At 66.8% G+C, this 23,422-nt stretch overlaps 5 protein-coding genes across 7 annotated transcripts; 3 read left to right on the top strand and 2 right to left on the bottom strand.

Moving 5' to 3' along the window:
* Positions 1–325: 325 nt before the first annotated feature.
* Positions 326–2,995, bottom strand: ATRAID (all-trans retinoic acid induced differentiation factor). The gene is made up of 7 exons (XM_041480669.1): positions 2,766–2,995; positions 2,214–2,344; positions 1,878–1,949; positions 974–1,045; positions 791–912; positions 604–704; positions 326–507 (listed from the first exon to the last, which is right to left on the bottom strand). Exons 1-7 carry the CDS (start codon positions 2,847–2,849, stop codon positions 403–405), a joined length of 687 nt encoding a protein of 228 aa, XP_041336603.1. The 5' UTR covers positions 2,850–2,995; the 3' UTR covers positions 326–402.
* Positions 2,996–5,218: 2,223 nt separating this feature from the next.
* On the top strand, positions 5,219–8,916 carry SLC5A6 (solute carrier family 5 member 6). 2 transcript variants are annotated; one of them, XM_041480667.1, is made up of 15 exons: positions 5,219–5,694; positions 5,870–5,935; positions 6,012–6,063; positions 6,141–6,208; positions 6,300–6,454; positions 6,625–6,765; positions 6,850–6,979; positions 7,044–7,132; positions 7,215–7,327; positions 7,418–7,485; positions 7,613–7,699; positions 7,811–8,001; positions 8,080–8,183; positions 8,249–8,370; positions 8,459–8,916. In XM_041480667.1, exons 1-15 carry the CDS (start codon positions 5,365–5,367, stop codon positions 8,603–8,605), a joined length of 1,863 nt encoding a protein of 620 aa, XP_041336601.1. In that variant the 5' UTR covers positions 5,219–5,364; the 3' UTR covers positions 8,606–8,916. The 2 variants fall into 2 exon arrangements, with proteins under 2 accessions (XP_041336601.1, XP_041336602.1); XM_041480668.1 differs by having other exon boundaries at positions 7,077–7,132.
* A 639-nt stretch (positions 8,917–9,555) lies between these two features.
* PREB (prolactin regulatory element binding) lies at positions 9,556–12,575 on the top strand. The gene is made up of 8 exons (XM_041480673.1): positions 9,556–9,710; positions 10,015–10,266; positions 10,868–11,017; positions 11,091–11,215; positions 11,572–11,745; positions 11,814–11,886; positions 11,955–12,114; positions 12,197–12,575. The coding sequence occupies exons 1-8, from the start codon at positions 9,576–9,578 to the stop codon at positions 12,289–12,291; spliced, it is 1,164 nt and encodes a 387-aa protein (XP_041336607.1). The 5' UTR covers positions 9,556–9,575; the 3' UTR covers positions 12,292–12,575.
* Positions 12,576–12,673: 98 nt separating this feature from the next.
* On the top strand, positions 12,674–15,100 carry CGREF1 (cell growth regulator with EF-hand domain 1). The gene is made up of 4 exons (XM_041480678.1): positions 12,674–13,412; positions 13,895–14,169; positions 14,252–14,373; positions 14,452–15,100. Exons 2-4 carry the CDS (start codon positions 14,154–14,156, stop codon positions 14,956–14,958), a joined length of 645 nt encoding a protein of 214 aa, XP_041336612.1. The 5' UTR covers positions 12,674–13,412; positions 13,895–14,153; the 3' UTR covers positions 14,959–15,100.
* A 120-nt stretch (positions 15,101–15,220) lies between these two features.
* On the bottom strand, positions 15,221–17,895 carry KHK (ketohexokinase). 2 transcript variants are annotated; one of them, XM_041480672.1, is made up of 8 exons: positions 17,661–17,895; positions 17,474–17,590; positions 17,168–17,302; positions 16,597–16,669; positions 16,250–16,396; positions 15,828–15,862; positions 15,548–15,705; positions 15,221–15,401 (listed from the first exon to the last, which is right to left on the bottom strand). In XM_041480672.1, the coding sequence occupies exons 1-8, from the start codon at positions 17,774–17,776 to the stop codon at positions 15,316–15,318; spliced, it is 867 nt and encodes a 288-aa protein (XP_041336606.1). In that variant the 5' UTR covers positions 17,777–17,895; the 3' UTR covers positions 15,221–15,315. The 2 variants fall into 2 exon arrangements, with proteins under 2 accessions (XP_041336606.1, XP_041336605.1); XM_041480671.1 differs by having other exon boundaries at positions 15,774–15,862.
* Positions 17,896–23,422: the final 5,527 nt, after the last annotated feature.

A 23,422-nucleotide genomic window follows, 5' to 3' on the forward strand; every position in this document is an offset into this window, starting at 1 on the left:
GTGAGTGCTGATAGCTGGCAGATCTGTACAGACGTCCCCATCCTGTGTTCATTGGATCTTATCCCATCCCAGCAGGGATTTTAACACAAGCGCACTGATATCAGCTATTTCACTGTTATGTCTAAGCTTAATTAATAGTAGAAATAAAAACCATATCTTTATTACAAAGTTACTTTAACCCTACACATACAAACCCATTTTAATATTTTAAAAAGCCAGTATTATAATATGTACCTATAACAGTGGGAGTTTGCAGAGCCCCCCTCCCGGGGGTTCCACCACACACCCACTCTTCCCCTGGGAAGGAACCAGACGGACACACAGCGAGGACCAGCAGCTTTATTGATGCCCAGAGCCTCGCTGGCCACAGATCCTCCAGCCCAGGCACGGCCCCTGCCCTGCTCAGGGCGTCTTGGCCTTCCTCCGCTGGGTGCCCCACAGCAGCAGGGACAGGGACACGGTGGCAGTGCCCAGGATTCCTCCGAAGAGAAGCACGGGGAACGCGCCCTGCCCGGGACCAGGGGTGAGCATCACGGCTCCCTGCAGCCGCTGCTGCTCCAGCCAGGGCCCGGCCCGAGCCAGGGGCGTCCCACAGGCTCTCACCTCACGCAGGCACTTGTAGCCGTGGAAGGGACTGTCACAGAGGCACTGGATGAGGCCGGGGCCGTCGGGGGCACACACAGAATTCTCAGGACACGGCCAGGCTGGCAGGGCAGAGCAGAGCAGGGGGTCGGTCAGGGGCCAAGCCAGACCCCACTGCCGGCCCCACACACCCAGTCCCCCACCATACCGAGCGGCACAGAGCTGTTGCAGGGGTTCCTCTGTCCCTGGCACAGCCGGCTGCTCCTGTCCACCGTCACGTCCTGCCAGGCGTCGCTCCCGCCCGGACACTGCAGCGCCGCTGGCACCGCGCTGGGGACACAGCTCAGCACGGGCACCGCGCCGCCCCCCGCCCCGGCTCCCCAGCACTCACAGGCTCTGCAGCTGGACGAAGCCCAGGAAGGAGTCACTGGGCAGAGCTGTCAGCGGGTTCTCAGTCAGGTCCCTGTGAGCACACGGACCTTCAGTGCCGTGTGGCACCCCCGGCCTGGCAGGCTCCGGGGACCCCCGGCACCTCGCTCAGCTCGGGCAGTTCCTGTGCCCCTGCCACCCCCTGCCCACCCGAGGCCCTGGCAGTGCAGCCCTGCAGCCAGGGCTCAAAGGTCTCTGCAGAGCTGCTGAGGGACAGCTTGGTCATTAACAAAAGCACTGATGAGCTGAGGTGCCACGGTGAGGGACAGCTTGGTCATTAACAAAAACACTGATGAGCTGAGGTGCCACGGTGAGGGACAGCTTGGTCATTAACGAAAGCACTGATGAGCTGAGGTGTCACGGTGCCCTGAGGGCCACCACGGCTCACTGGGCTCATCTGGACACCGAGCCCTGAGCCTGGCCAGTGCCCTGGACGTGGCTCCTCCCTGCCTCCTGTCTCTCCAACCTGGGGATGAGGACACTGTGGGACTGTGGCAAAAGCCAAGACGTGACCATGTGGCTCATCTCTCACTTGTCAGCACAGGTCCCCACTGGCTGTCCTGTGACAGTGCACACCATGACAGCTCCAGAAGGATTTGTTCCCTGCTCCTGCTGGGCACAGGGCTGAGGCTGCCTGGACAGACAGGTCCCAGAGCTCGCCGTTCAAAGCTGGGGGTGGTTTCTGTTTGATCACACCCTGTGGACTGACAGCCACGAGGGCAGGGAGCGGCCAGTGGCCCTGGGACCAGCAGGGCACGGCTGTGCTGGCCTGGGCCCATGGGAATGTCCCCCCAAACCTGCCCCAACCCCCCCTGCCAGCCCGGCCCGGCTCCTTGCAGGGGCCCCAGGGGGCCCGGGGGACTCACAGGACGATGGCAGTGGTGGCCTCGGCCAGTCCCGGGGGAACACTGCGCAGGGAGCAGTTGCTCAGGTCCAGCCTGGGAAGGGACAGTGCTTGGGGACACAGTAGCACGCCTGTCCCCCACCCTTTCCCCTGATGCCCTTGTGACCCCCAGCACCCATCTCGGCCCCGGGCTGTACCTGCTCCCCCCGCACCACCACCCAGGATGCTCCAGCCAGGCATTCCCCAGCCCTGCCATTCCCCTGTGAACCCAAAACCCCATCCCGGCACCTCCATCCCCCCAGCACCCCAGATTCGCCCCCAGCCTGTGCATCCCCGTCCTCCCCCGGGCCCCCCGTACCCCAGAAGCCGCCCCGGGGACGGGCCCCGCTCCCGGCAGCAGCGCCCATCGCTCTCGGTGTCGTGCCGGGACTCACAGAACCGGGCCACGATGGAGCCGTTCCGCGGCGGCCCCGGGCAGAGCCCGCACACCTGGGGAGGTCGAGGGGGCACGGGCAGCATCCCCGAGGTCCAGGGGGCATGGCACAGGGACACCCCCGACTCCCGAGCATCCCGCCATCCCCGAGCGTGACCCGAACCCCCGGTACCGCCGCTCCCCGGAGAAGGAGAACCTCCCCGGCCTCCGGGCAACCCACGGCTTCCCTCCGAGCACCTCCGAGCCGGGCACCCCGACCTCAGGACACCGACCCTCGGTTCCCCCGGGACCTCCCGAACCGGGCACCCCCGACCTCAGGTCACCGACCCTCGGTTCCCCGGGACCTCCCGTTCCGGTCATCCCCGATCCGGGCACTCCCTGACCTCCCGGCACCTCTGATCCGTGACACCCCCTGCCCCCGGAGCCCCCCGTTTCCGGCCCTCCCCTGGTTTCCGTGACCCCGTTCCCGCGGCTCACCGCGGCCCCGCGGGCGGCCCGGGGCAGCAGCAGCGGCAGCAGCAGCAGCGCGACCCCGCGCACGGCCCCGCCAGCCCCGCGCATCCCCGCGCCACCGCCGACCCCGAGCGGCCGGGGCAGCTCCGTGCCCGTTCCCCCCACCCGGTACGGCCCGGGCGAGCCGAGCCAGGCCCCGGAGGGACCCCGCAGCGCGGGCACCGGGGCGCGGTGACCGCCCGCGGGCGGCGCGGCGGGGTCGCACGGGGACGGGCACCGGGAGCGGAGCGCAGCGCAGCCCGGGGTGACGGCGTCAGCGGCGGCAGGGCGGAAACGGCGGCGGGAGCGGCCCCGCCTGCCCGCGGCGTCATCCCGGCGCGCCCCGGCTGCGGCGGCACATGGGGAGAGTGCTGCCGCCGCCGGTGAGTGTCGCACCGGGGCAAGGTCACCGCCGCCGCCCGCCACCGGCACCGGGCGCTCTGCGGGCAGCGCGGGCCGGGGCTCCCGGGATGGGGGCGCTGGCGACACCGGGCACGGGGAGCAGGACCCCGGGATGGGGGCGCTGGCGACACCGGGCACGGGGAGCAGGACCCCGGGATGGGGAAACCGGGCACGGGGAGCAGGACCCCGGGATGGGGACACCGGGCACGGGCCCGGGATGGGGACACCGGGCACGGGGAGCAGGACCCCGGGATGGGGGCGCTGGCGACACCGGGCACGGGGAGCAGGACGCCGGGATGGGGACACCGGGCACGGGGAGCAGAGCCCCCGGCTGGGAGCACTGGAGGCAAGGAGGAGAGCCCCCGGCTGCGGCCACCGGGAACACCGGAGAGGGGAGCAGAGCCCCGGGATGAGGGCAGCGGGGACATCGGGGACACCGGGGAAGGCGAGTAGAGCCCCTGAGAGCCCCGGGATGAGGGCACCGGGGACAGCGGCGGCTCCAGCGGGGTCCCCGAGTGCGCGGGGTGACGAGGAAGGCTGCGATGGAGCGTGAGGAGCGGGGCACGGGTCAGGCAGGCTGGGCACGGCAGGGACAGGGACAGGGGCTCAGCGCGGGGGACACGGGAGCCGGCAGAGCCGGCCTGGAGCTGGGACTGCTGGGTTTTGTGGGGCACATCCTGGGACCGCCTGGGTGAGGGGGCAGCAGCCCTCAGAGGGGTGAGCAGAGCTTGGCACCACCGGGGATGGGGTGTGGGGACAGCAGAGCCCCGGGGCACCGAGGGGTCTGCGGGGCGTGGGAGCCTTGGGCCGGGGTCGTGCAGGAGGCTGGGGCCGGGCTGTGCCCGCCGGGGACGCGCTGTAACCTCCCGTGTTTAGTCTGCACCGGGGAATGTGGGGGTGACCTTGGACCCTGGCCATGAGCTGCCGCACGTGGAGCCTGTCCTGGTCAGGGACAGGCCGGGGCTGGTGGTGGCAGAGACACTGCCCTCTCACCCCATTCCCCACCCAGACGCCGCTGGCGCTGCCGTGCTGCAGAAGCCCGTGCCAGCTTGGCTGCCCCCAGCTCTGTGGCAGGCAGGCCCAGGCAGGCTGTGCCAGGGCTGCCAAGAGGGGCTCAGCCTAATCCCACCAAGCATTCCCCAGGCAGGCATTCCTCCAGGGATCACGGTGGGCCCACAGTGGGCACTATGCCACTCCCTGGCTGCCACCCCCGCTCCAGACTTGTCCTCCCTGTGTCCCTAACGCTGCCCTGCTGGGACTGAGGGTCCCCCGCAGCCTGCACCCCCTCCCAGGCCAGGAAGGGGGGTATCCACAGCCCTGTGGCACCTGCTGCTCCCAGGTGCCCGCAGTCCCAGTCCTCTGGATGTCCCCTGGAAGTGGGGGCAGGCAGGGGCAGCACTGTGCCCGGCTGTCCCCTCCTGTCCCCCAGGAGCCAGGGCAGGGGCAGAGCACAGGAGGCTCTGGGGGATCCCTGTCAGCGGGGTCAGGGTGCCAGGGCCGGTGGATGCTCAGGTGTCCGCTCCACCTGGCTGATGCCCACTCCCCAGGCTGCCCCCTGCCCGTTCCTCTGTGCTGGGGGCAGCTCTGACAGGGCCCAGGGCTGCTGGGGCGGTTGGGCTGGGCTGGTTCTGGTGCTGGTGGGACCGGTGCTGCCGGGTTTGGTGGGGCTGTGCCGTGCTGGGGTGGCTGGGCCAGCCCGGGTTTGGCTCGGGTGGGAGTGGCACTGCGGGCTCAGCTCCGGGAGTGGTCGTGTTGGGTTTGGCGCAGGTGGGACGGGGCTGTCCTGCACCGGAGGCGGCTCTGTTGAGCTTGGCCTGTTCTGCCGGGCCTGGCGGTGCCGGTGCTGCGGGGGGCCCGGGTGGGACTGTTTTTGCAGCCATTGTCTTGGTGCTCTTTGAAGACTCTCCAGCTTCCTTCAGCGGGGCAGGTGGGGTGGCCCGGGGGGGACAAGCCCGGCCCAGAGGGGGGAGGAGGAGGAGGAGGAGGAGGGACCGCCGTTCTCCGCGCTCCGGGTCCTTGAGGCTGAGGCAGAGCGAGCGAAGGTCCCCGCAGCACTGACACGTCCCTCCGCAGCCGCCGGGGCCGGGCCGGTGCTGTCGGGACGCGCTGCCGGGCTCAGGTGCGCCCATGAGGCCGGCGGGGCGGCGGGGCAGCGGCGGGGCGGCGCGGAGACACGCTCGGCATGGAGTTCACGGCCATCGACTACAGCATCTTCGCCCTGCTGCTGGTGCTCTCCTCGGCCATCGGGCTCTTCTACGCCCTGAGCGGCGACCGGCAGCGCACGGTGCAGGAGTTCCTGCTGGCCAACCGTGACATGGGCTGCCTGCCCGTGGCCCTGTCTCTGCTGGCCTCCTTCCAGTCAGCTGTGGCCATCCTGGGCGTGCCGGCTGAGATCTTTCGCTTTGGCACCGAGTACTGGTTCCTCGGCTGCTCCTATTTCCTGGGGCTGCTCATCCCCGCGCACATCTTCATCCCTGTCTTCTACCGGCTGCGCATCACCAGCACCTACGAGGTGAGCACGGGGACACGGGGAGGGCAGAGGGGACACGGGGAGGGCAGGGGGACATGGGGAGGGCAGAGGGGACATGGGAGGGCAGGGGGACACGGGAGGGCAGGGGGACACGGGAGGGGGCTGTGAGGAGCACAAAGCACCCTGCAGTCAGGTGCCCTGACCTCTCTCCTCGCAGTACCTGGAGCTGCGCTTCAACAAGACCGTGCGGGTCTTAGGCACCGTCACCTTCATCTTCCAGATGGTGAGTGGGGCCAGGGCTGTGGGGCTGCAGGCTTTGGGGGCTGGCTGTGGCTCAGCACTGCTCTCCCTCCCCACAGGTCATCTACATGGGGGTGGTGCTCTACGCCCCTGCTCTGGCCCTCAACGCAGGTACGGTGAGCTCAGGTGTGGGGCCGTGCCAGGGGGCTGCTGCCCCTCGCCCCGTTAATGTCCTCTGCCGCTTCCAGTGACGGGCTTTGACCTCTGGAGCGCCGTGCTGACCATGGGGCTGGTCTGCACACTCTACACTACGCTGGTGAGTCCCTGCTGCCGCGGGTGCCTGTGCCCCTGCCCTGCCAGGTGGGCACTGTCACCGTGTGCTGACGGGCGTCCCGTGTCCCCACCAGGGTGGCCTGAAGGCCGTCATCTGGACAGACGTGTTCCAGACGCTGGTGATGCTGGCGGGGCAGGTCGCCGTCATCGTGGTGGGCGCCTGGCGGGTGGGGGGCATGGCCCGTGTCTGGCGCGTGGCTGAGCAGCAGGGCAAGATCGCCGGCATCGAGTGAGCCATCTCCCGGGACCCCATCCTGCTCTGGGGACACCTGGGGCAGCCCTGGCTGGGGGAGAGGGACCCCAGAGTGGCGGTGCAGGCCATCCCTGGTACCCTCTTTCCCGTGGGGCGTGGGGGGCCAGTGAGGACCCATCACCACGACCCCCTGCTCCTCCCCGCAGCCTGGACCCCAACCCCCTGGAGCGCCACACCTTCTGGTCGCTGTCGGTGGGCGGGGTGTTCATGATGCTGTCGCTGTACGGGGTGAACCAGGCGCAGGTGCAGCGCTACCTGTGCGCCCGCAGCGAGCGCCAGGCCAAGCTGTGAGTGGGGCTGGGCTGGGCTCCCCTCACCTGCTGTGAGCCCCCCGCCGCCGCCCGAGTCTGACAGCCCCGCGGCGCCCGCAGCTCCTGCTACGCCGTGTTCCCCTGCCAGCAGATCGTGCTGTGCCTCAGCTGCCTCACGGGCCTCGTCATGTTTGTCTACAACCTGGAGCACCCGCTGGCGCCCAGCCAGCGCCCTGCCTCCCCTGACCAGGTGGGTTAAGAGCCCCTCCCGTGTCCCCCGCTGCCCCCAGCCCCGCACTGACCTCCTGCCACAGCTGGTGCTGTTCTTCGTGATGGACGTGCTGCAGGACCTGCCGGGGCTGCCCGGGCTCTTTGTCGCCTGCCTCTTCAGCGGCGCCCTCAGGTGAGTGGGCGGCCCTGGGGCGGTGACTCAGGTGGGCTCAGGTGTCCCGGCCGAGCCCCCTCCTGCTCCCTCTCCTCCCCAGCACCATCTCCTCCGCCTTCAACTCGCTGGCCACGGTGACCATGGAGGACCTGGTGCGGCCGCACTTCCCCGGGCTGTCGGAGTCACGGGCCACGCTGCTCTCCAAGATGCTGGGTGACTAATGGGGGGTGGCCGGGGGCAGCCGCGGGGCTGGCGTGGCGGGGGGTCCACAGCACTGCCATGACACCCCGCTGCCCTCCCCAGCTCTCGGTTACGGGCTGCTGTGCCTGGGGATGGCGTACGTGTCCTCCATGCTGGGACCCGTGCTGCAGGTAGGCACGGGGTTGGGGCACCCCACACGGGGTGGGGACCCCGGCTCTGGCACCCCACACGGGGTGGGGACCCCGGCTCTGGCCCCCCCAGGGCACGGGGCTGGTGCTGAAGGCCGTGTCCCCGCAGGCAGCCATCAGCATCTTCGGCATGGTGGGGGGCCCGCTCCTGGGGCTCTTCTGCCTCGGCATGTTCTTCCCCTGCGCCAACCCCACTGTGAGTGTCCCCGACCCGGCCGGCGCCCCCAGCCCCGAGTGGGTGTCTGGGTGCCGTGGGGCACCCTGAGTCCGCACGGGGACCAGCGCCCTTCTTTGTCCCCTGCCACAGGGAGCCGTGGTGGGGCTGCTGGCCGGACTGGCCATGGCCTTCTGGATAGGCATCGGCAGCTTCCTGCAGAGCACAGCGGGGGCCAAGGGGGTGCCCCCCGCCAACAGCACAGCACTCCCCACCGTGGGCAACCTCAGCACCGTCCTGGCCACCACGCTGCTGCCCCCCACCACATCAGCACCCGCCCCGAGGTGAGCGCGGGGGGCTCGGGGGCTGGCTGTGCAGGGCGTGAGGTGCTCTGCACCCCCTCCTGACGCCGTGTCCCCCAGCCCCACGGGGCTGCAGCGCTTCTACAGCCTGTCCTACATGTGGTACAGTGCCCACAACTCCACCACCGTCATCCTGGTGGGGGTCCTGGTCAGCCTGCTCACCGGTGAGTGTGGGGCGGCGCGGGGGCCGCCGTGGTGCCCCCGCCCCTCTCACACCCTGTGCCCCCAGGCCCCACGCCGGCGGCGGCCCTGGACCCCCGCACCATCTCCCCCGTGCTGCCGTGGCTGCTGTGCTGCCTGCCCCCCAAAATCCGGCACTGGCTCTGCTGCGGGGGAGCCGACCCTGCCCAGGTGAGGGACAGGCTCCCGGCACCCCGGGGGCAGGGGGACATGGGGGTACCCCCCTGCTGCCTCCCCTGTGCCTTCCCTGTCCCCACAGGCCCCCGGGCACGCGGGCACCGCGGAGAAGAGCCATGGGGTGCCCAACGGCCTGTCCCCCCCCGGCCCCGAGCAGGGGGAGGAGGGACAGGGCTACGTCCGCAGCGCTGGTGCCCCCATCTACGCCGTGCAGGAAACCTCCTTCTGACGGCCCCGGCACGGGGGTCCCGGCCACGGCCCTGCCCGGGGCATCCAAACCCTGCCGGGGCATCCTCAGGCAGCCGGGGCGTGCCGAAGATCGGCGGGCTGCCCCTCCCGGGGGCTCTGGGACCACGGCTGGGGGTGTGGGAGCGGTGCCCCCTCTCCAGGCCGGGACGTTGTGCGGTACCCCCGGCCCAGCCACGTGCCTTACACACCGCTCCGGGCCCGGGGGCTGCCCTGCCTCGGGGTGCCGAGCGCCCCGCAGCCCCCGCCACCGTTCGTGTTTGGTGTTCCCCCAATAAATGGTTCTGGAGCACAGGCCCTGGAGGGTCCCAAGGAACTCCCTGCTGCCCCCCGGGACCCCCAGCTCCCCCCCAGGGGGCTGTCCCTGCTGCTGCCCGGACCCCCGTCACCCCAGGCGGTGAGTGGGGTGTCTGCAGTGTCCCCCAGGAGCCCACAGGGTACCCGAGACTGCCGTGTCCCCAAACGCTGGGGCATTCCCACCGTCCCCCACAGGGGCCCCCTTTTTCCAGTCACTGGGATCCCCATGGAGCCACAGCACCGCTGTGTCCCCAGGTATTGGGGTCCCCTAGTACTGCCCCTGGGATCCCCCGGTCCTTGTCCCCCAGCACCGGGCTGTCAGTACTGCCCCCCAGGAGCCGCCGTTTCCCCCAGCACCGGGCTGTCCCCGTGTCCCCCCGGGATCTCCCGGTCCTTGTCCCCCAGCACCGGGCTGTTCCCCGTGTCCCCCCGGGATCCCCCCGTCCTTGTACCCCAGCACCGGGCTGTCCCCCCGGGATCCCCCGGTCCTTGTCCCCCAGCACCGGGCTGTCCCCGCTGTCCCACGTGACCTCGCGGCCACGCCCCCTCCCCGAGCCGCCCGCACTCCCGCGCCCGGTTAGCCACACCCCCGGCGGGTAACGGGGCGTGATGCAACAGCGCGTGAAGCCACGGCGCGCTGACGTCACGTCCGTGTCATGGCGCCCCGGCGTCCCGCCGAGCTGTACCGGGCGCCGTTCCCGCTCTACACCGTCCGCCTGCACCCGCGGCGGCCGCTCGCCATCACCGCCGGCGGCGGAGGCGCCGCCAAGACCGGCATCCGCAATGGCGTGGTGCGGGGGAACGGGGACGGGGCTGCGGGGAGAGCGGCGCGGGAGGCTGAGCGGTCCGGGAAGGGCCCGGGTGTGGCGGGGGGTCTGACACGGCGGGGCCTGAGGGGTTTGCGGTGCCGAGGGGCCCGGGAGGGTCTGACACGGCGGGGCCTGAGGGGTTTGCGGTGCGGAGGGGCTCGGGAGGGTCTGACACGGCGGGGCCTGCGGCTCTGGCTGTGCGGGCTGCGGGTGTGCGGTGCCCAGGGACCCGGCTGTCCCGGGCAGCCCCCGCGGCGGGGCCGTGACCGCGCCCCCCGGCCCGCAGCACTTCCTGCAGCTGGAGCAGATCGGCGGGCAGCTCAGCGCCTCGCTGCTGCACTGCCACGACACCGAGACCCGCGCCACCATGACCATGGCGCTGGCCGGGGACGTCATTGCCGCCGGGCAGGACAACAGCTGCCACATCCTGCGCTTCAGCCTGCAGGAGCCCGAGGCTCCGGGCACCGCCGGGAAGGACGGTGAGACACCGCTTCAGCAGCACTTGCCCCCGGGCTGTGCTGTGCTTTGGGGATGGCCCTGAATCCCCCTCCCGCCTGCCCTGGATGCTGTGGGGGGGATGAAGGGTGTTGTGGAGATAAGGCATTCTGTGAACAGCCCCATGCCCACCCTGGATCTCCCCTGTCTGCCTTGGGTGCCATGGGGCAGGATGTGGGGTCTGTGGGGGTGGCTTGGAGATGGGGCACTGCCTTGTACCCTGCCTGCCCATCCTGACCCTTCTCTGTGCTTGCCCTGGGTACCATGGTGAGCTTTGGGGCTGGGACACTGCCCTGGGGCTCCCCACACCCCCAGATTCTATGGCCAGAGTGCGAGGGGCTGTGGGGTGCTTTGGGGCTGGGGTACAGCTGTGGACCTCCCATGCCCACCCTGGACCTTCCCTGTGCCTGCCCTGGGCGCTGGAGGGCAGGGAGTGGTGGGGGGTCTGTGGGGTGACTTGGGAATGGCATTGCCCTGAACCCCTCCATCACTGTCATGGACCTGCCCCCTGTGCCTGCAGGGTGGGCACAGGGACAGGGGTGGGCAGGGGGAGCTGGGACAGACACGGAGGAGCAGCCATTGCTGTGCCGATGGCAGCAGGGACAGCTGGATTGACAGCACCTGTGCTCACCTAACGCTGCTCCTCCACACCTGCCTGGGACCATGGCAGGGCCTGGCCCTGCCCAGTGCCCACACCAGCTCTGCCCCTGCAGTTCCCCAGCATGAAGAAGACGTTGGAGTTCAGAGCCCATGACGGGGAAATTGAGGACATCGCACTGGGCCCTGACAACAAGGTGGGTGTCAGGGGCTCCCCACTTCCCTGCCCTGCAGGAGAGGGGCCTCAGACCCCTGTGCTGTGTGCAGCAGGTGGTGACGGCGGGGAGGGACTTCCAGTGCTGCGTGTGGCAGCAGGACCAGCTGGTGACAGGGCTGCGCTGGCACGAGAACCTGCCTGGCATCCCTGACAAGGCCTATCGCTACCAGGCCTGCCGGTGAGGGCTGGGGATGGGGCTGGGGATGGGGCTGGGGGGCTGCACACAGAGCTGGGGGCAGATCGGAGGGCTGCGGTTGGGGCACTGGGACTGGGCTGGGGGACAGGGCAGGGCATGGGGCTAGGCTGTGGGGCTGGGGGTGGGGAGGGGCCACTGGGGCTGGGAATGGGGCACCCCTGCCTGCTGCCCTGCCCCGTCACTGTTCTGCTGGGTCTGTGGGAAGGGGTCTGTCTCCAGGGCTCTGCTGGCAGCTGCACGGGGAGGGGGCTGGGGCCAGGTTTGGATTGGGGCAGTGGTGGCGGTGAGGGGCTGCGTCCCACGTGCCCCACTTTCCCCCCGTGCCCCTCTCCTGGCAGGTTCGGGGCCGTGGAGGGCAGCGCCGGGGCTCTGCGGCTCTACACCGTGCAGGTGCCCCACAAGCGCGAGCGCCGCCCCCCGCCCTGCTACCTGACCAAGTGGGATGGGAAGAGCTTCCTGCCTCTGCTGACACGGCCCTGTGGCTCCGAGGTGGTCTCCTGCCTCTCCATCAGGTAGCCCAGGGCCAGTGGGTACGGGGTGGGGGCCGTGGCAGCCCCCGCTCACTACCCTCCCCCCACAGTGATTCGGGCACCTTCCTGGGGCTGGGCACAGTGACAGGCTCCGTGGCCATCCACATTGCCTTCTCACTGCAGGTGAGCTGGGGCAGGGCTGGGGCAGCCCCGCTGGCCCCCACAGCCCCTCACCTCCTGTGTCCCCCCAGAGGCTGTACTACGTGAAGGAGGCCCATGGCATCGTGGTGACAGACGTGGCCTTCGTCCCCGAGAGCCGGCCCGGGCGGGAGCTGCTGGGGGGCCACGAGGCTGCCCTGCTCAGCGTGGCCGTGGACAGCCGCTGCAAGCTGCACCTGCTGCCCACCCGCCGTACGTCCGGGGGGCTGCCCCTGGGGCCCGGCTCCTCTGCAGGGGGGGCTGCAGCCTCCTCTGACCCCTCCCTGTCCCACAGGCTCCCTCCCTGTCTGGCTGCTGCTGCTGCTCTGTGCCGGGCTCATCGTGGCCACCATCTTGCTGCTGCAGCTCGCCTTCCCAGGCTTCCTGTAGCCCCCTGGCCCCCGGAGGGTCCCCCTGGCACCAGGAGCGACCCCCCAACCTCCTCCTACCCCACACAGACTGTGAAGGACACGAGGGACCAGCCCTGGCCCCGCTGTCCCCGCTGGCGCTCGGGGAGCAGGCGCGGGTCCAGGGAGCCCGCAGGGCCCGTCCCTGTGGGACTGTGCTGGCAGCAGTGCAGGGCTGGCCCGGGACAGGGCCGTCTCCTGCCCCAGGAGAAGGGGGTCCTGCTGGCCCCTGCCCTGCTGCTGCCATTAAACTGGAGCATGAAGGCAGTGCTGTCCGCGAGTGCTGGGGGAGCGGCCTGGGGCTGAGGGCATCGCGCTCCGGGGCGGGTGTGCCCTCGGGCCGGTCGGGGGCTGGCTGCCCAGAGCCCCGGGGCCGTGTGTACCGGCACGGGCCGGCCCAGGTCCTCGGCCGTGCTGCTGCGGGGCCCGGGGCTCGGTGACGCTGGGCTGGCCCGGTTCCGCCCGGGACCGTGGGGGGCTCGGGGAGTCTCACACACCGGCGTGGCCCCGTCCCTGCTGTGACCACGAGCCCATCCCGGACGCCGGTTTGGACTGGCCGGGTCCCGGTTACATCGGCGCTGCCCCGGGGCACCTGCGTGCGGCTGAATCCCTGCTCCCCGCGGGCCGGGCAGGGCCGGGCCGGGCCGGGCGGGGCCGTTCCCGGCCGCGGTGGCAGGGCCGAGACGTGTCGGCTACGTGGCCCCGGGGCGGGGCGGGCGGCACCGACACGCGAACGGGGCTGGCTGAGTGGGTACCGGGGAGCACCGGCGGTACCGGGTTGGTGTGCGGGGTGAGTGGTACCGGGGGCTGCGCTGGGTGGGCAGCGCCGGCCGGTCCCACGCGCTCCGCGTTCCCAGCACCCTCCCAGCCGTGCGAGCGCGTCCCCGCCGTGCTGGAACCGGGGCGGCTCCCGGAGCCCCCGCCCCTCTCCCAGCGCCGGGTTCCCACGGGCGCTCGCACCGACCCCCGGCAGGGCCAGCCCCGACCCCGGTGTTCCCGTCCCGCCGCAGCCCGAGGTCGCGGGATGAGGAAGCCGCCGCTGCTGCTGCTGCTGCTGCTGCTGGGGCCAGCGGCGTGGGCCGCCCCCAGGGCGGGCACCAACAGGTACGGGGACACAGGTCTGGGGACAGTGCTGGGGGGGCACAGTTAAGGGATGGCAGAGCTGGGGGGGCACAGTTAAGGGAAGGCAGAGCTGGGAGGGCACAGTTAAGGGAAGGCAGAGCCGTGGGGACACAGTTAAGGGAGGGCAGAGCTGGGGGGGCACAGTTAAGGGAAGGCAGAGCTGTGGGGACACAGTTAAGGGAAGACAGAGCTGGGAGGGCACAGTTAAGGGATGGCAGAGCCGTGGGGACACAGTTAAGGGATGGCAGAGCTGGGGGGCACAGTTAAGGGAGGGCAGAGCCGTGGTGTTTCCAGGGGCGCAGCTGCGGGGGCAGTGCAAGGTGGCCATGGCAGGGGAGCACAGGGGTCCGAGCTGCACAGTGAGGGCTGGGACCCGTGGATCTGCAGGGGCCGTGGTGGGGGGCGTCAGGCAGGGGGGAGCAGCCCCCCAGGGGCACAGGAACCATCCCCTGTCTCTCGGCCAGGCCTGAGCCCCCCATGGCCGCAGTCGTGGATCCGTACCCCGACCCACTGAGCCCGGAGTCACCTGCACTGCAGTGAGTCCCTGCCCTGGGGACCCCACAGCACTGGGACCCCCACCACGGCCAGGGCTGGGCGGGGGGCACGGACAGTGCCCAGCCTGCCGTGGGGCAGTGCAGTGCTTCCCACCCCAGCCCTGCTCCCCCCAGGCTGCTGTGGAGCGCCGTGCGGAGCCTGGGGCCCCCGGAGCAGGACGTGGAGGCCATGACACGGGAGCAGGGTAAGGCCACCGGGGCGTGATGGGGGGCTGAGGGGCTAGTGGGGCCAGGCAGCCCTGCCCCACAGCGCCCCATGCCCCACAGCCCTGCTCTACCTCTTCGTGCTCCATGACCACGACCAGAGCAGGCGCCTGGATGGGCTGGAGCTGCTGCAGTTACTTGGCACGGTGCTGGCACAGGCTGGGGGGCAGCCAGACCCTGACATGGTGGGTCCCACAGGGGTGGCTCCTCGTACCCCACTGAGCCTCTGGGCTGAGCCCTCATCCTGTTCCCCATCCCCCTAGGTGGCTGCACTAGTGGATCAAGCTCTGGCAAGGCAGGACCTGAATGGGGATGGGCTGCTGAACCCCTCTGAGCTGCTGGACCCCCCCGAGATGCTCTTGTCTGGTCAGGACAAGGGTCCCCCAGGACAGCCCCCACTAGAGCAGGAGGCAGGGGTTGGAGCTGTGCCTGGCAAGGGCATGGAGATGCCAAGGCAGGACCTGGGGTTGAAAAGCCCAGGACAGGCAGCCACTGAGGCTGGAGAGCCCCAGACTGGAGCCCCTGAGGAGGGAGCCCCTGAGGCTGGAGACCCCCAGACTGGAGCCTCTGAGGATGGAGCCCCTGAGGATGGAGCCCCCAAGATGGAATCTCTCGAGGTGGAATCTCCCAATGCTGAGGCCTTGGAAGCAGAAATCGTTCCTGGGGCCAAAGCCCCCAGTACTGATGCCACAGAGGAAGAGGAATCCCCTGAGGCTGAAGCCCCTGAGGAGCAGGCAGCCCCAGCTTGGAGGGACCATGGGGAGGGGTAGGCAGTGGGGGCTGTGGGATGCAATGCCCCGGCTGCTCCCTGCCCTGCTCAGGGCACACAGGGGCAGGGGGATGGCCCCTGGCCAGGCTGCTGGGGCCAAGCAGGGCTGGGGTGGAGTGGTCTCCTCTGTAACTCATCGGACGGAGAAATAGAGGCACTGCTGGTCACTTGGCTGTGGTCAGTGCATCCCCAGGGCAGTGGGACCCCAGCCAGGGCAAGGGGGACACAGCCAGGTGACAGAGGAGGCAGCAGTGGTGCACACGGGGTTTTATTGGGGATGGCTGGGTGCGGTGGAGATGTGGAGGTGTTGCTGGGTGCAGTGCTGTGCCTGAGGCTGCAGAGCTCTCCAGGCGCACGCTCAGACAATGCCATCGAAGCCCTGGATCCCACATTTCCTGCCCGCGATCTGGCAGCCGAAGGTGAGGGCATCCTGCAGGCTCCTCCCTGCGGAGGGGGCCCAGGATGAGATGTGGCCGTGCCGCGGCCGTGCCAAACTGAACCGTGGCCGTGCCGTGGCCGTGCCAAACTGAACCGTGGCCGTGCCAAACTGAACCGTGGCCGTGCTGTGGCCGTGCCACGTTTGTGCCCACCTTCTGCGAGCGCAAAGATGACGGCGGCGTTGAAGGTGTCCCCAGCCCCCAGCGTGTCCACGAGGGTCTCTGGGGGGAAGGCATCCGAGTGCAGCAGCTCCCCGTCGGGCCCCAAGGCATCAGCCCCCTCCTCAGCCCAGGCGCAGATCAGCGTGGCCCTGGGGGAGTGCGGGGTGGGTCTGGGGCACACCGTGTGCCCCCCGGCCCCTCTCAGGTACACCCCTACCCTGGCTGGATGCGCCCCCGCAGCCCCCGCAGTGCCTCGGGGGCCGATTGGTACCCGAAGTGCCGGGCCAGGTCCTTGCTGATGAACACCTGTGGGAGAGGGGCTGGGGCGGGGGCAGCCCCCGGTACCCCCAGCCAGGTGCGGTTAGATCTGTGCCCTGGCGGTGTCCCCAGACCCCGCCTGAACTCCCAGATCCCGTCTGCACCCCTAGATCCAAACCCCCCACCCCTGCACCCCCCGAGGCGGACTCCCCCGGAACAGCACTCCCAAATCTCGCTGCGCCGTGCTCCCCGCAGATCTGACAGCTCCCGTCCCGACAGAGCCCCCGCCACGCCTCTGGCCTAGCCCGGTGATCGGGACAGGCGATGGGGACAGGCATGGGGACAGGCGATCGGGACAGGTGACCGGGACAGGCGATCGGGACAGGTGATGGGGACAGGCATGGGGACAGGCGATCGGGACAGGCGATCCCGCACCACGTGTCCCCGCCCCATCAGCGGCAGCAGCTCCTCCCGCGGCTTCTCCAGCTCCACCGAGATCCGGACCCGCTGCCCCGGCGCCGCCGCCCGGTTGTGCCGCTCCACCCGCTCCAGCATCGCGCCCTGCTCCGCCGCGTTCCGCGCCTGCGGACACGGCACGGCTCCGGCATCACCGGGGGACCGCCGGTCCCGAGAGGCCCCTCGGCCCCGGGGATGCTCCCCCGTTGGGGATGCCCCCCAGACCGAGGGATTCCCTCCGGTCCCAGGCTCACGTACAGCCCGAGGGATTTTCCCCAGCGCCGGGGGTCCCCCAGACCCTAGAGCCCGCTGAGCCTTGGGCTCACCTCGAAGTGGATCCACCTGTATTGGGAGAGGTCGACCCGCTCGAAGTCGCGGGCTGTCACGTCAGGCAGGTTCCTGTGGGACGGAGGCCAGGGGGGAGATGGGGACCCTCGGCCTGGCACGCGCCCGGGGCGAAGGGCAGCTCCAGGGGCCGCGGAGGGCCCCACGCCACCGGGACAGAGGTCCCCGGGGAGGCGCTGCCCGGGTGAATCATTTACGGTGGCGCCCGGGACACTGAGCTGGATTCGAAGGGCAGCGCAGCGGTGGCCGCGCTGTGCCCTGGGGGTCAGCCATGCCCCACAGCCCCTGACCCTCTGGCACGGCTGAGGGAGCAGGGTTATCCCCACGGGGCCGTGCCGGCTGTCCTGCACTCCGGAGCGGCCGTGTGGAGATCACCCCCAGTCCCGGCAGCGGCACCGGAGGTGACAGGGCTGCAGGGACACTGGCGGTGACAATGTCTGCGGGATCACGGCCACTCGCCCCATCCGGTAGCCCCGGGCAGGCAGCGGGGCGACCCTCGGAACAGAGCTGGCGGAGCGCAGCGCTGCCCACGGGCAGGGGCTGGGCCCTTACGTGTCGTGCAGGACGATGGTGCGGGAGCCGCTGGCGGCGTTGACGAGGCAGACGGCGCAGGGCACGGCTCCGCGGGGCTGCCAGGCCACGTGCGCCGTGTCCACCCCCCGGCGCTGGAAATCCGCCGCGATGAAGCTTTGGGGGACAGAGAGCGGCGTGAGCGGCGGCGGCGGCGGGCGGGCAGCGGGGAACGGCGGGCAGCGCGCCGAGGGTCGGGGCCGGAGGCAGCGGCGCGGAGCGGCCAGTGAAGTGCCAGGGGGGTGGCCCGGTGCCCCGCCGGTGCGGGAGTCCCCGCACCCCACTTACTCAGCGGCGGGCCCGGGGGTCAGCGAGCCCATGAAGGCGCAGGGCGCTCCCAGCAGGGACAGCACCGTGCAGGAGTTGGAGGCGTTCCCGCCGCGCTGCCAGCGCTGAGACACGCACCTGCGGGGCGAGAGGCGGCGCTGGGCGCGGGGCCGGCCCGGGGACACCGCGGGAGCCCCGCTGCCGGTACCTGGTGTCCGAGTCCTCGGCTGGGAACGCCTCCACCACGCTGATGATGTCCAGGCACACCAGCCCCACGCACATGATCCGCCGCTTCTCCGCCGCGCCGCCCGCCTCTGCCGCCATCCCGGGCCGCCTCCGCGCTGGACCGGAACCGGAACCGCAACCGGGACAGGGACGGGACCGGGACACAGACGGGGACAGGGACGGGGACAGACACAGGGACAGAACCGCACCGGGCACGGGCAAAGCTTTGGCCACGCCCCCTCAAGCTGCCGCCAATCAGCGGCAGCAGCCGCGCCGGGCCCTCGGGGAGGGCGTGGCCATGAGGGCCCGCCCCCGGCCACGCCCCCACGGTGTAGGGGCGCGCGCACGGAGGGACAGACGGACACGGGGATACACAGGGACAGACGGACACACGGGAACACACAGGGACAGACGGACACGGGGACACACAGGGACAGACGGGACGGACACACGGGAACAGGGACAGACGGACACACGGGGACACACAGAGACAGACGGACACACAGGGACAGACGGACACGGGAACAGGGACAGACGGACACACGGGAACACACAGGGACACACAGGGACAGGCGGACACGGGAACGAACAAGGACAGATGGACGCGAGGACAGGGACAGATGGACACGGGGACACACAGGGACAGACGGACACACGGGGACAGACGGATATGCAGGGAGAGATGGACACACAGGGACAGATGCAGACAAGGACAGATGGGCACGCAGGGACAGACGGACACTGGGACAGATGGACACACAGGGACAGAGAGACGCACGGATATGGACACACAGGCAGATGGACACACAGACAGATGGACACACAGACAGATGGACACAGGTGCAGATGGACACACGGACGCGCACACAGGCACAGCCGTGACACCGCCATGACTCAGGGAAAGCCTCCTGCGCCCTTTGGTGACCCGGCTGTGGCCCGGGGCCATCCCGGCCGGGCCCACCCGGCTCTGCGGGGCCAGCAGGAGCCCGGGGGCTGTGAGATCCCGGGCAGCGCCGGTGCCGGCCCCGGGACCGTGACCCTGCAGCGCCTCAGCCTGACTGCAGCGCTCGCTGCAATTCCTGCACCGAGCAGCCCCGGGGAGCGGGGCACCGGGGGCTCACCCAGGGCTGCAGGGGCTGAGGGACCCCCGAAAGGCACGGCAGGGGCAGGGCTTGGGGGTCTGGGGTCTGGGGTTTGGGGTCTGGGGTCTGGGGTCTGGGGTTTGGGGTCTGGGGTTTGGGGTTTTTGGACGGTTTTTAGTAAATCACAGCGAGGGGTCTCTCCTGGCCCGAGCTGTGCAGCTGGGAGCACCGGGGGTGACCTGAGGCTTCACCCACCCGGGAGAGAGAGAAATGGCAGAGCTGTGGAAGCGTTTTAGAGGACTAAGAGGGAAATCGTGTGAAATCCTGGGCTCTGTGCTGTGTCACAGGCACACTTTGGTGTCTGATAACTCCTCAGGGCTCTGTGTCACAGGCACACTTTGGTGTCTGATAACTCCCTGCACCCGTCTGGAGGGGCTGCTGGGCTCAAAATGAAGCCCACACCCGGAGCAGCCCCCGAGGGCAAATGCCAGCTGGAATATTGCTTTATTCTGGTGCCTGCACAGGATTCCGGGGCAGTGGTGCTGGTACTGGTGGCTGCTCTCTGTGGGTGTCCGAATCCCATTTCTAAAAGTGCATTTTCCTACGTGTAAGTTTGTATTGGGTGCGAGGACAGCGAGCGTGCACACAGTGTGGAAAGACTTTTTTCCTGAATGGGGAGAACTTGTGTTTGTTCGTGAGGAATTCCTGCCTTCTGTCCATAACTGAAACCATCACCTGTGCCTGGTTTGCTGCACCGGCACAGCAACAGAAAACTGAATTTAAAAATGAATATTGTTTATATGAACTTGGGGGAAATGGTTCCATTTCCTTCCAGGAGGATGATCCACGGAAAAGGGTTCTGGTGCCTGATGGTCTCTATGGCCCTTTGTGGAGCAGGGAAGGAGCCCTGTGAGACCCAAAAAAGAAAATGAGAAAGTGCTTTTAAAGGGAAGGAAGGAAGGAAGGAAGGAAGGAAGGAAGGAAGGAAGGAAGGAAGGAAGGAAGGAAGGAAGGGCTGTATTTATCCTTTTTAAGTTGTGTGGTAAATACAGTTTTAGACTACAGCATAGTATAAAATAGAAACTATCCAATGTAAGACACTTTTACTGACTACCTCAAGGAACAGATAAGATAACAAAAAAATTCTTTGCACAGAGATAACAGCAGCAAGACACCAAAGTCCCAAAGAAAAGAATTATTGTGTCGTTATCGGTCCAGACTCCTTCCAGATTCCGAGGAGCCAAACACCAATTTACAAGATGAAGGGCGGAATTTGACAATAAACAGAAAAATCCCGAGTTTGAAAGGAATTTTTGATTCATGTATGGGACAGATGAATATGTAACAGGCTGTTGCTTTTAAAGGTTAATCCTCTGTTAGTGAGGTGTGTTCTGGGGCAGAGCAGAGCACCCAGACTTCTGTAACTCCTTCTTTTTATTGTTCTTTATTGTCCTAATTCTGATTGCCCAAATTCTTATTGCTCTAATTTTTATGACTATTTTTATAACTATTTTATTACTATTAAACTTTAAAAATCTTGAAACAAGTGATTGGTGTTCTTCACATCCACCTTGCATGGACGGGGCCATTCCAGGGGTGCTGTGGGGATGGGGACAGTGTGCTCTGGGGACCCTGATTGTGGGGACAGCAGCACTGTCACACCCTGGGGACAGTGTGCTCTGGGGACTCTGTCATGGGGACAGCAGCACTGTCACACCCCTGGGGACAGTGTGCTCTGGGGACGGGCTGCAGGATGCCCTGGGCTGTTCCCTGCCCAGCGGGATGCCCGGGGCTGTTCCCTGCCCAGCAGGGCTGCAGGATGCCCGGGGCTGTTCCCTTCCCAGCAGGGCTGCAGGATGCCCTGGGCTGTTCCCTGCCCAGCGGGATGCCCGGGGCTGTTCCCTGCCCAGCAGGGCTGCAGGATGCCCTGCTCTGCCCAGGAGCTCGGAGCTGCCTGCCTGGGAGCCGTGGCTGCAGCCCTGGCACCGTGCGGGGTGTGAGGGATTCCCCCCGAGGGGCAAACACCTCCAGGGACACTCCTGGGGCATCCACGGGAAAGGGCCCTGCCCACCTGCTGAGGTGAGCTACAACAGGCTCTGAATAAATAAATAAATATTCCTTTTGGCTAAATAAGTGTTTCTTTTTCTTGCTTTGGTGCAGTCCCTTTGGTACAACTGCTTTGATACAGTGCACTGTGCTAAGCCATACACTGTGTAGGAAATAATTCTGATTAAGATCTTTGGTCAAATCATTTGCCATAATAAATAAGTCCTTTTACACATAATAATAATTACTAATAATAATAATTACTACTAATAATAATAATAAAATAATAAAATAGGCAATAACAATAATAATAATTATATTAATGATGATAATGATAATAATAAATAAAATAGGCAATAGCAATAGCAAAATAACAATAACAATAATAATAATTATAATAATGATGATGATGGTGATGATGATGATGATAATAATAATAATAATAACAATAATAATAATAATAATAATAATAATAATTTCCTTTTACAAACACAGCTGCTTTGCAATCTTTAGTCCTACGGGACACAGTTAAACCCTTGAGGAGCTGAGGCTGAGGCCGGCTCCAGCCTCGCCAGGGCTCTCTCTGAGGGGGAGTTCAGGAATCCAGGGGTGCCCCTGCACCCCCGGGGCCTCGGGGACAGCTCTGTCTGCAGCCGTGACCCGCTGGGCAGGGCTGGGCAGTGCCACCTGCGCTGGGAACAGGAGGGCAGAGCCGGGCAGAGCCGGGCAGAGCCGGGCAGAGCGGGGACAGAGCCGGGACAGAGCGGGGACAGAGCCGGGACAGAGCCGGGACAGAGCGGGGACAGAGCGGGGACAGAGCCGGGCAGAGCCGGGGCAGAGCCGGGCAGAGCGGGGACAGAGCCGGGACAGAGCCGGGACAGAGCGGGGACAGAGCGGGGACAGAGTGGGGCAGAGCCGGGCAGAGCCGGGCAGAGCCGGGCAGAGCCGGGGCAGAGCCGGGCAGAGCGGGGACAGAGCCGGGACAGAGCCGGGACAGAGCGGGGCAGAGCGGGGCAGAGCCGGGACAGAGCCGGGCAGAGCGGGGACAGAGCCGGGACAGAGCCGGGACAGAGCGGGGACAGAGCGGGGACAGAGTGGGGCAGAGCCGGGCAGAGCCGGGCAGAGCCGGGCAGAGCCGGGCAGAGCGGGGCAGAGCCGGGCAGAGCCGGGCAGAGCGGGGCAGAGCCGGGACAGAGCGGGGACAGAGCCGGGACAGAGCCGGGACAGAGCGGGGCAGAGCCGGGACAGAGCGGGGCAGAGCCGGGACAGAGTGGGACAGAGCCGGGGCAGAGCGGGGCAGAGCGGGACAGAGCGGGACAGAGCGGGGCAGAGCCGGGCAGAGCGGGGCAGGGCCGGACAGAGGGGCTGCCAGGAGCCGCAGGGAAAGCCTGGCCTGAGGCAGCCGAGCCCGAGGGGATCCACAGGGACCAGAGAGAGGCGCTGGCTGCAGGGACCGTGACTGGTGACAGGCTCTGGGGACGGGGAGCCCTTCGGCCTGAAAAACACCAGCCACTTTTTTCTTAAATTGTAAAAGTTTCATAGCGATAAAACGGTTATAAAAATAGCAATGTCATTAGAGAAATGGTAATTTGGACAATTAGGATTTAGGACAATGCAAGACAATGAAAACAAAGAGTTACGGACAGTCCAGGTACCTTTTCTGGGCAAAATAAGCCCGAAAAAGGACACCCATTAACAGAGGATTAACCCTTAAAAGCAACAGCCTGTTGCATATTCATACATCTCACACATGATGCATGAATTCCATTCAAACTCAGGATTCTGCCTGGTCAGTGTCAGCTTCTTCCTCTGAATCCTGATGGCCTCTCCAGGGCTGAGCGAGGTGGGAAGAAGTTCGTTTCTTCTGATGAGGGAGCAGTAAATTCTCTTTCTCTGAAGGATTCAGGTGTCCCGTGGCTGCTGTCTCACTGAGAGTGCCTCATTCCTCTCTTTAAAACAGCATCTTCCACAGCATAGTTTCTATTTTCACGTTATGTTATAACCCAAAGCTGTATTTAACACGCTGCTTAAGAGAATTGATACAGCACAACTTTCTGACATGACACGTACAACATTCATTTTAATACTTGGGAAAAGCCAATGATAAAATATGTATTTTTCACACTCAGGAAGCACCTTGGCTGTGCCAGGGCTTGTACCCCAGCTGGGAGCAGCCCCGTGGATGGAGACTGCCCCACCCAGTACGTTAACCAGCAGCTGATATTAAAGGACTGTTGAGAATCCTTTGTGATTTGAAATTGATAATAATTTCTGCCCTGTGAAAAATGCATATTTTATGATTGGCTTTTCGCAAATATTAAAATTAACAGTATATGTGTCACTTCCCTGCAGCTGCAGCAGATCCAGCTGATCTCCTCCTCAGTGGCTCATTGTCCACCTCCCTTTGGGAGAGGACCATGGATAATGAGGGTTAATGGACGGTGGATAAAGGATCATCTTCCTCAGCTGCCTCAGCCCCTCTGCAGCAGATCCAGCTGATCTCCTCCTCAGTGGCTCATTGTCCACCTCCCTTTGGGAGAGGACCATGGATAATGAGGGTTAATGGACGGTGGATAAAGGATCATCTTCCTCAGCTGCCTCAGCCCCTCCCGACTGT

The sequence above is a fragment of the Pyrgilauda ruficollis genome, unplaced genomic scaffold, assembly GCF_017590135.1.
Source record: "Pyrgilauda ruficollis isolate IOZ18807 unplaced genomic scaffold, ASM1759013v1 scaffold520, whole genome shotgun sequence".
Lineage (NCBI taxonomy): Eukaryota > Metazoa > Chordata > Aves > Passeriformes > Passeridae > Pyrgilauda > Pyrgilauda ruficollis.

Coding starts and splice junctions, on each gene's coding strand:
- ATRAID (XM_041480669.1), bottom strand. CDS start 2,849: ATGCGCGGGGCTGGCGGGGCCGTGCGCGGGGTCGCGCTGCTGCTGCTG. Junction 2,345..2,765: donor GGGCCGCCCGCGGGGCCGCG/GTGAGCCGCGGG, acceptor CGACCTCCCCAG/GTGTGCGGGCTCTGCCCGGG. Junction 913..973: donor TTCGTCCAGCTGCAGAGCCT/GTGAGTGCTGGG, acceptor CTGTGTCCCCAG/CGCGGTGCCAGCGGCGCTGC.
- SLC5A6 (XM_041480667.1), top strand. CDS start 5,365: ATGGAGTTCACGGCCATCGACTACAGCATCTTCGCCCTGCTGCTGGTG. Junction 5,695..5,869: donor GCATCACCAGCACCTACGAG/GTGAGCACGGGG, acceptor CTCTCCTCGCAG/TACCTGGAGCTGCGCTTCAA. Junction 6,980..7,043: donor GCCCTGCCTCCCCTGACCAG/GTGGGTTAAGAG, acceptor CTCCTGCCACAG/CTGGTGCTGTTCTTCGTGAT.
- PREB (XM_041480673.1), top strand. CDS start 9,576: ATGGCGCCCCGGCGTCCCGCCGAGCTGTACCGGGCGCCGTTCCCGCTC. Junction 11,018..11,090: donor CACTGGGCCCTGACAACAAG/GTGGGTGTCAGG, acceptor TGTGTGCAGCAG/GTGGTGACGGCGGGGAGGGA. Junction 12,115..12,196: donor GCACCTGCTGCCCACCCGCC/GTACGTCCGGGG, acceptor CCTGTCCCACAG/GCTCCCTCCCTGTCTGGCTG.
- CGREF1 (XM_041480678.1), top strand. Junction 14,374..14,451: donor GGCAGCCAGACCCTGACATG/GTGGGTCCCACA, acceptor CCATCCCCCTAG/GTGGCTGCACTAGTGGATCA.
- KHK (XM_041480671.1), bottom strand. CDS start 17,776: ATGGCGGCAGAGGCGGGCGGCGCGGCGGAGAAGCGGCGGATCATGTGC. Junction 17,303..17,473: donor ACCCCCGGGCCCGCCGCTGA/GTAAGTGGGGTG, acceptor TGTCCCCCAAAG/CTTCATCGCGGCGGATTTCC. Junction 15,402..15,547: donor CATCTTTGCGCTCGCAGAAG/GTGGGCACAAAC, acceptor CCCCCTCCGCAG/GGAGGAGCCTGCAGGATGCC.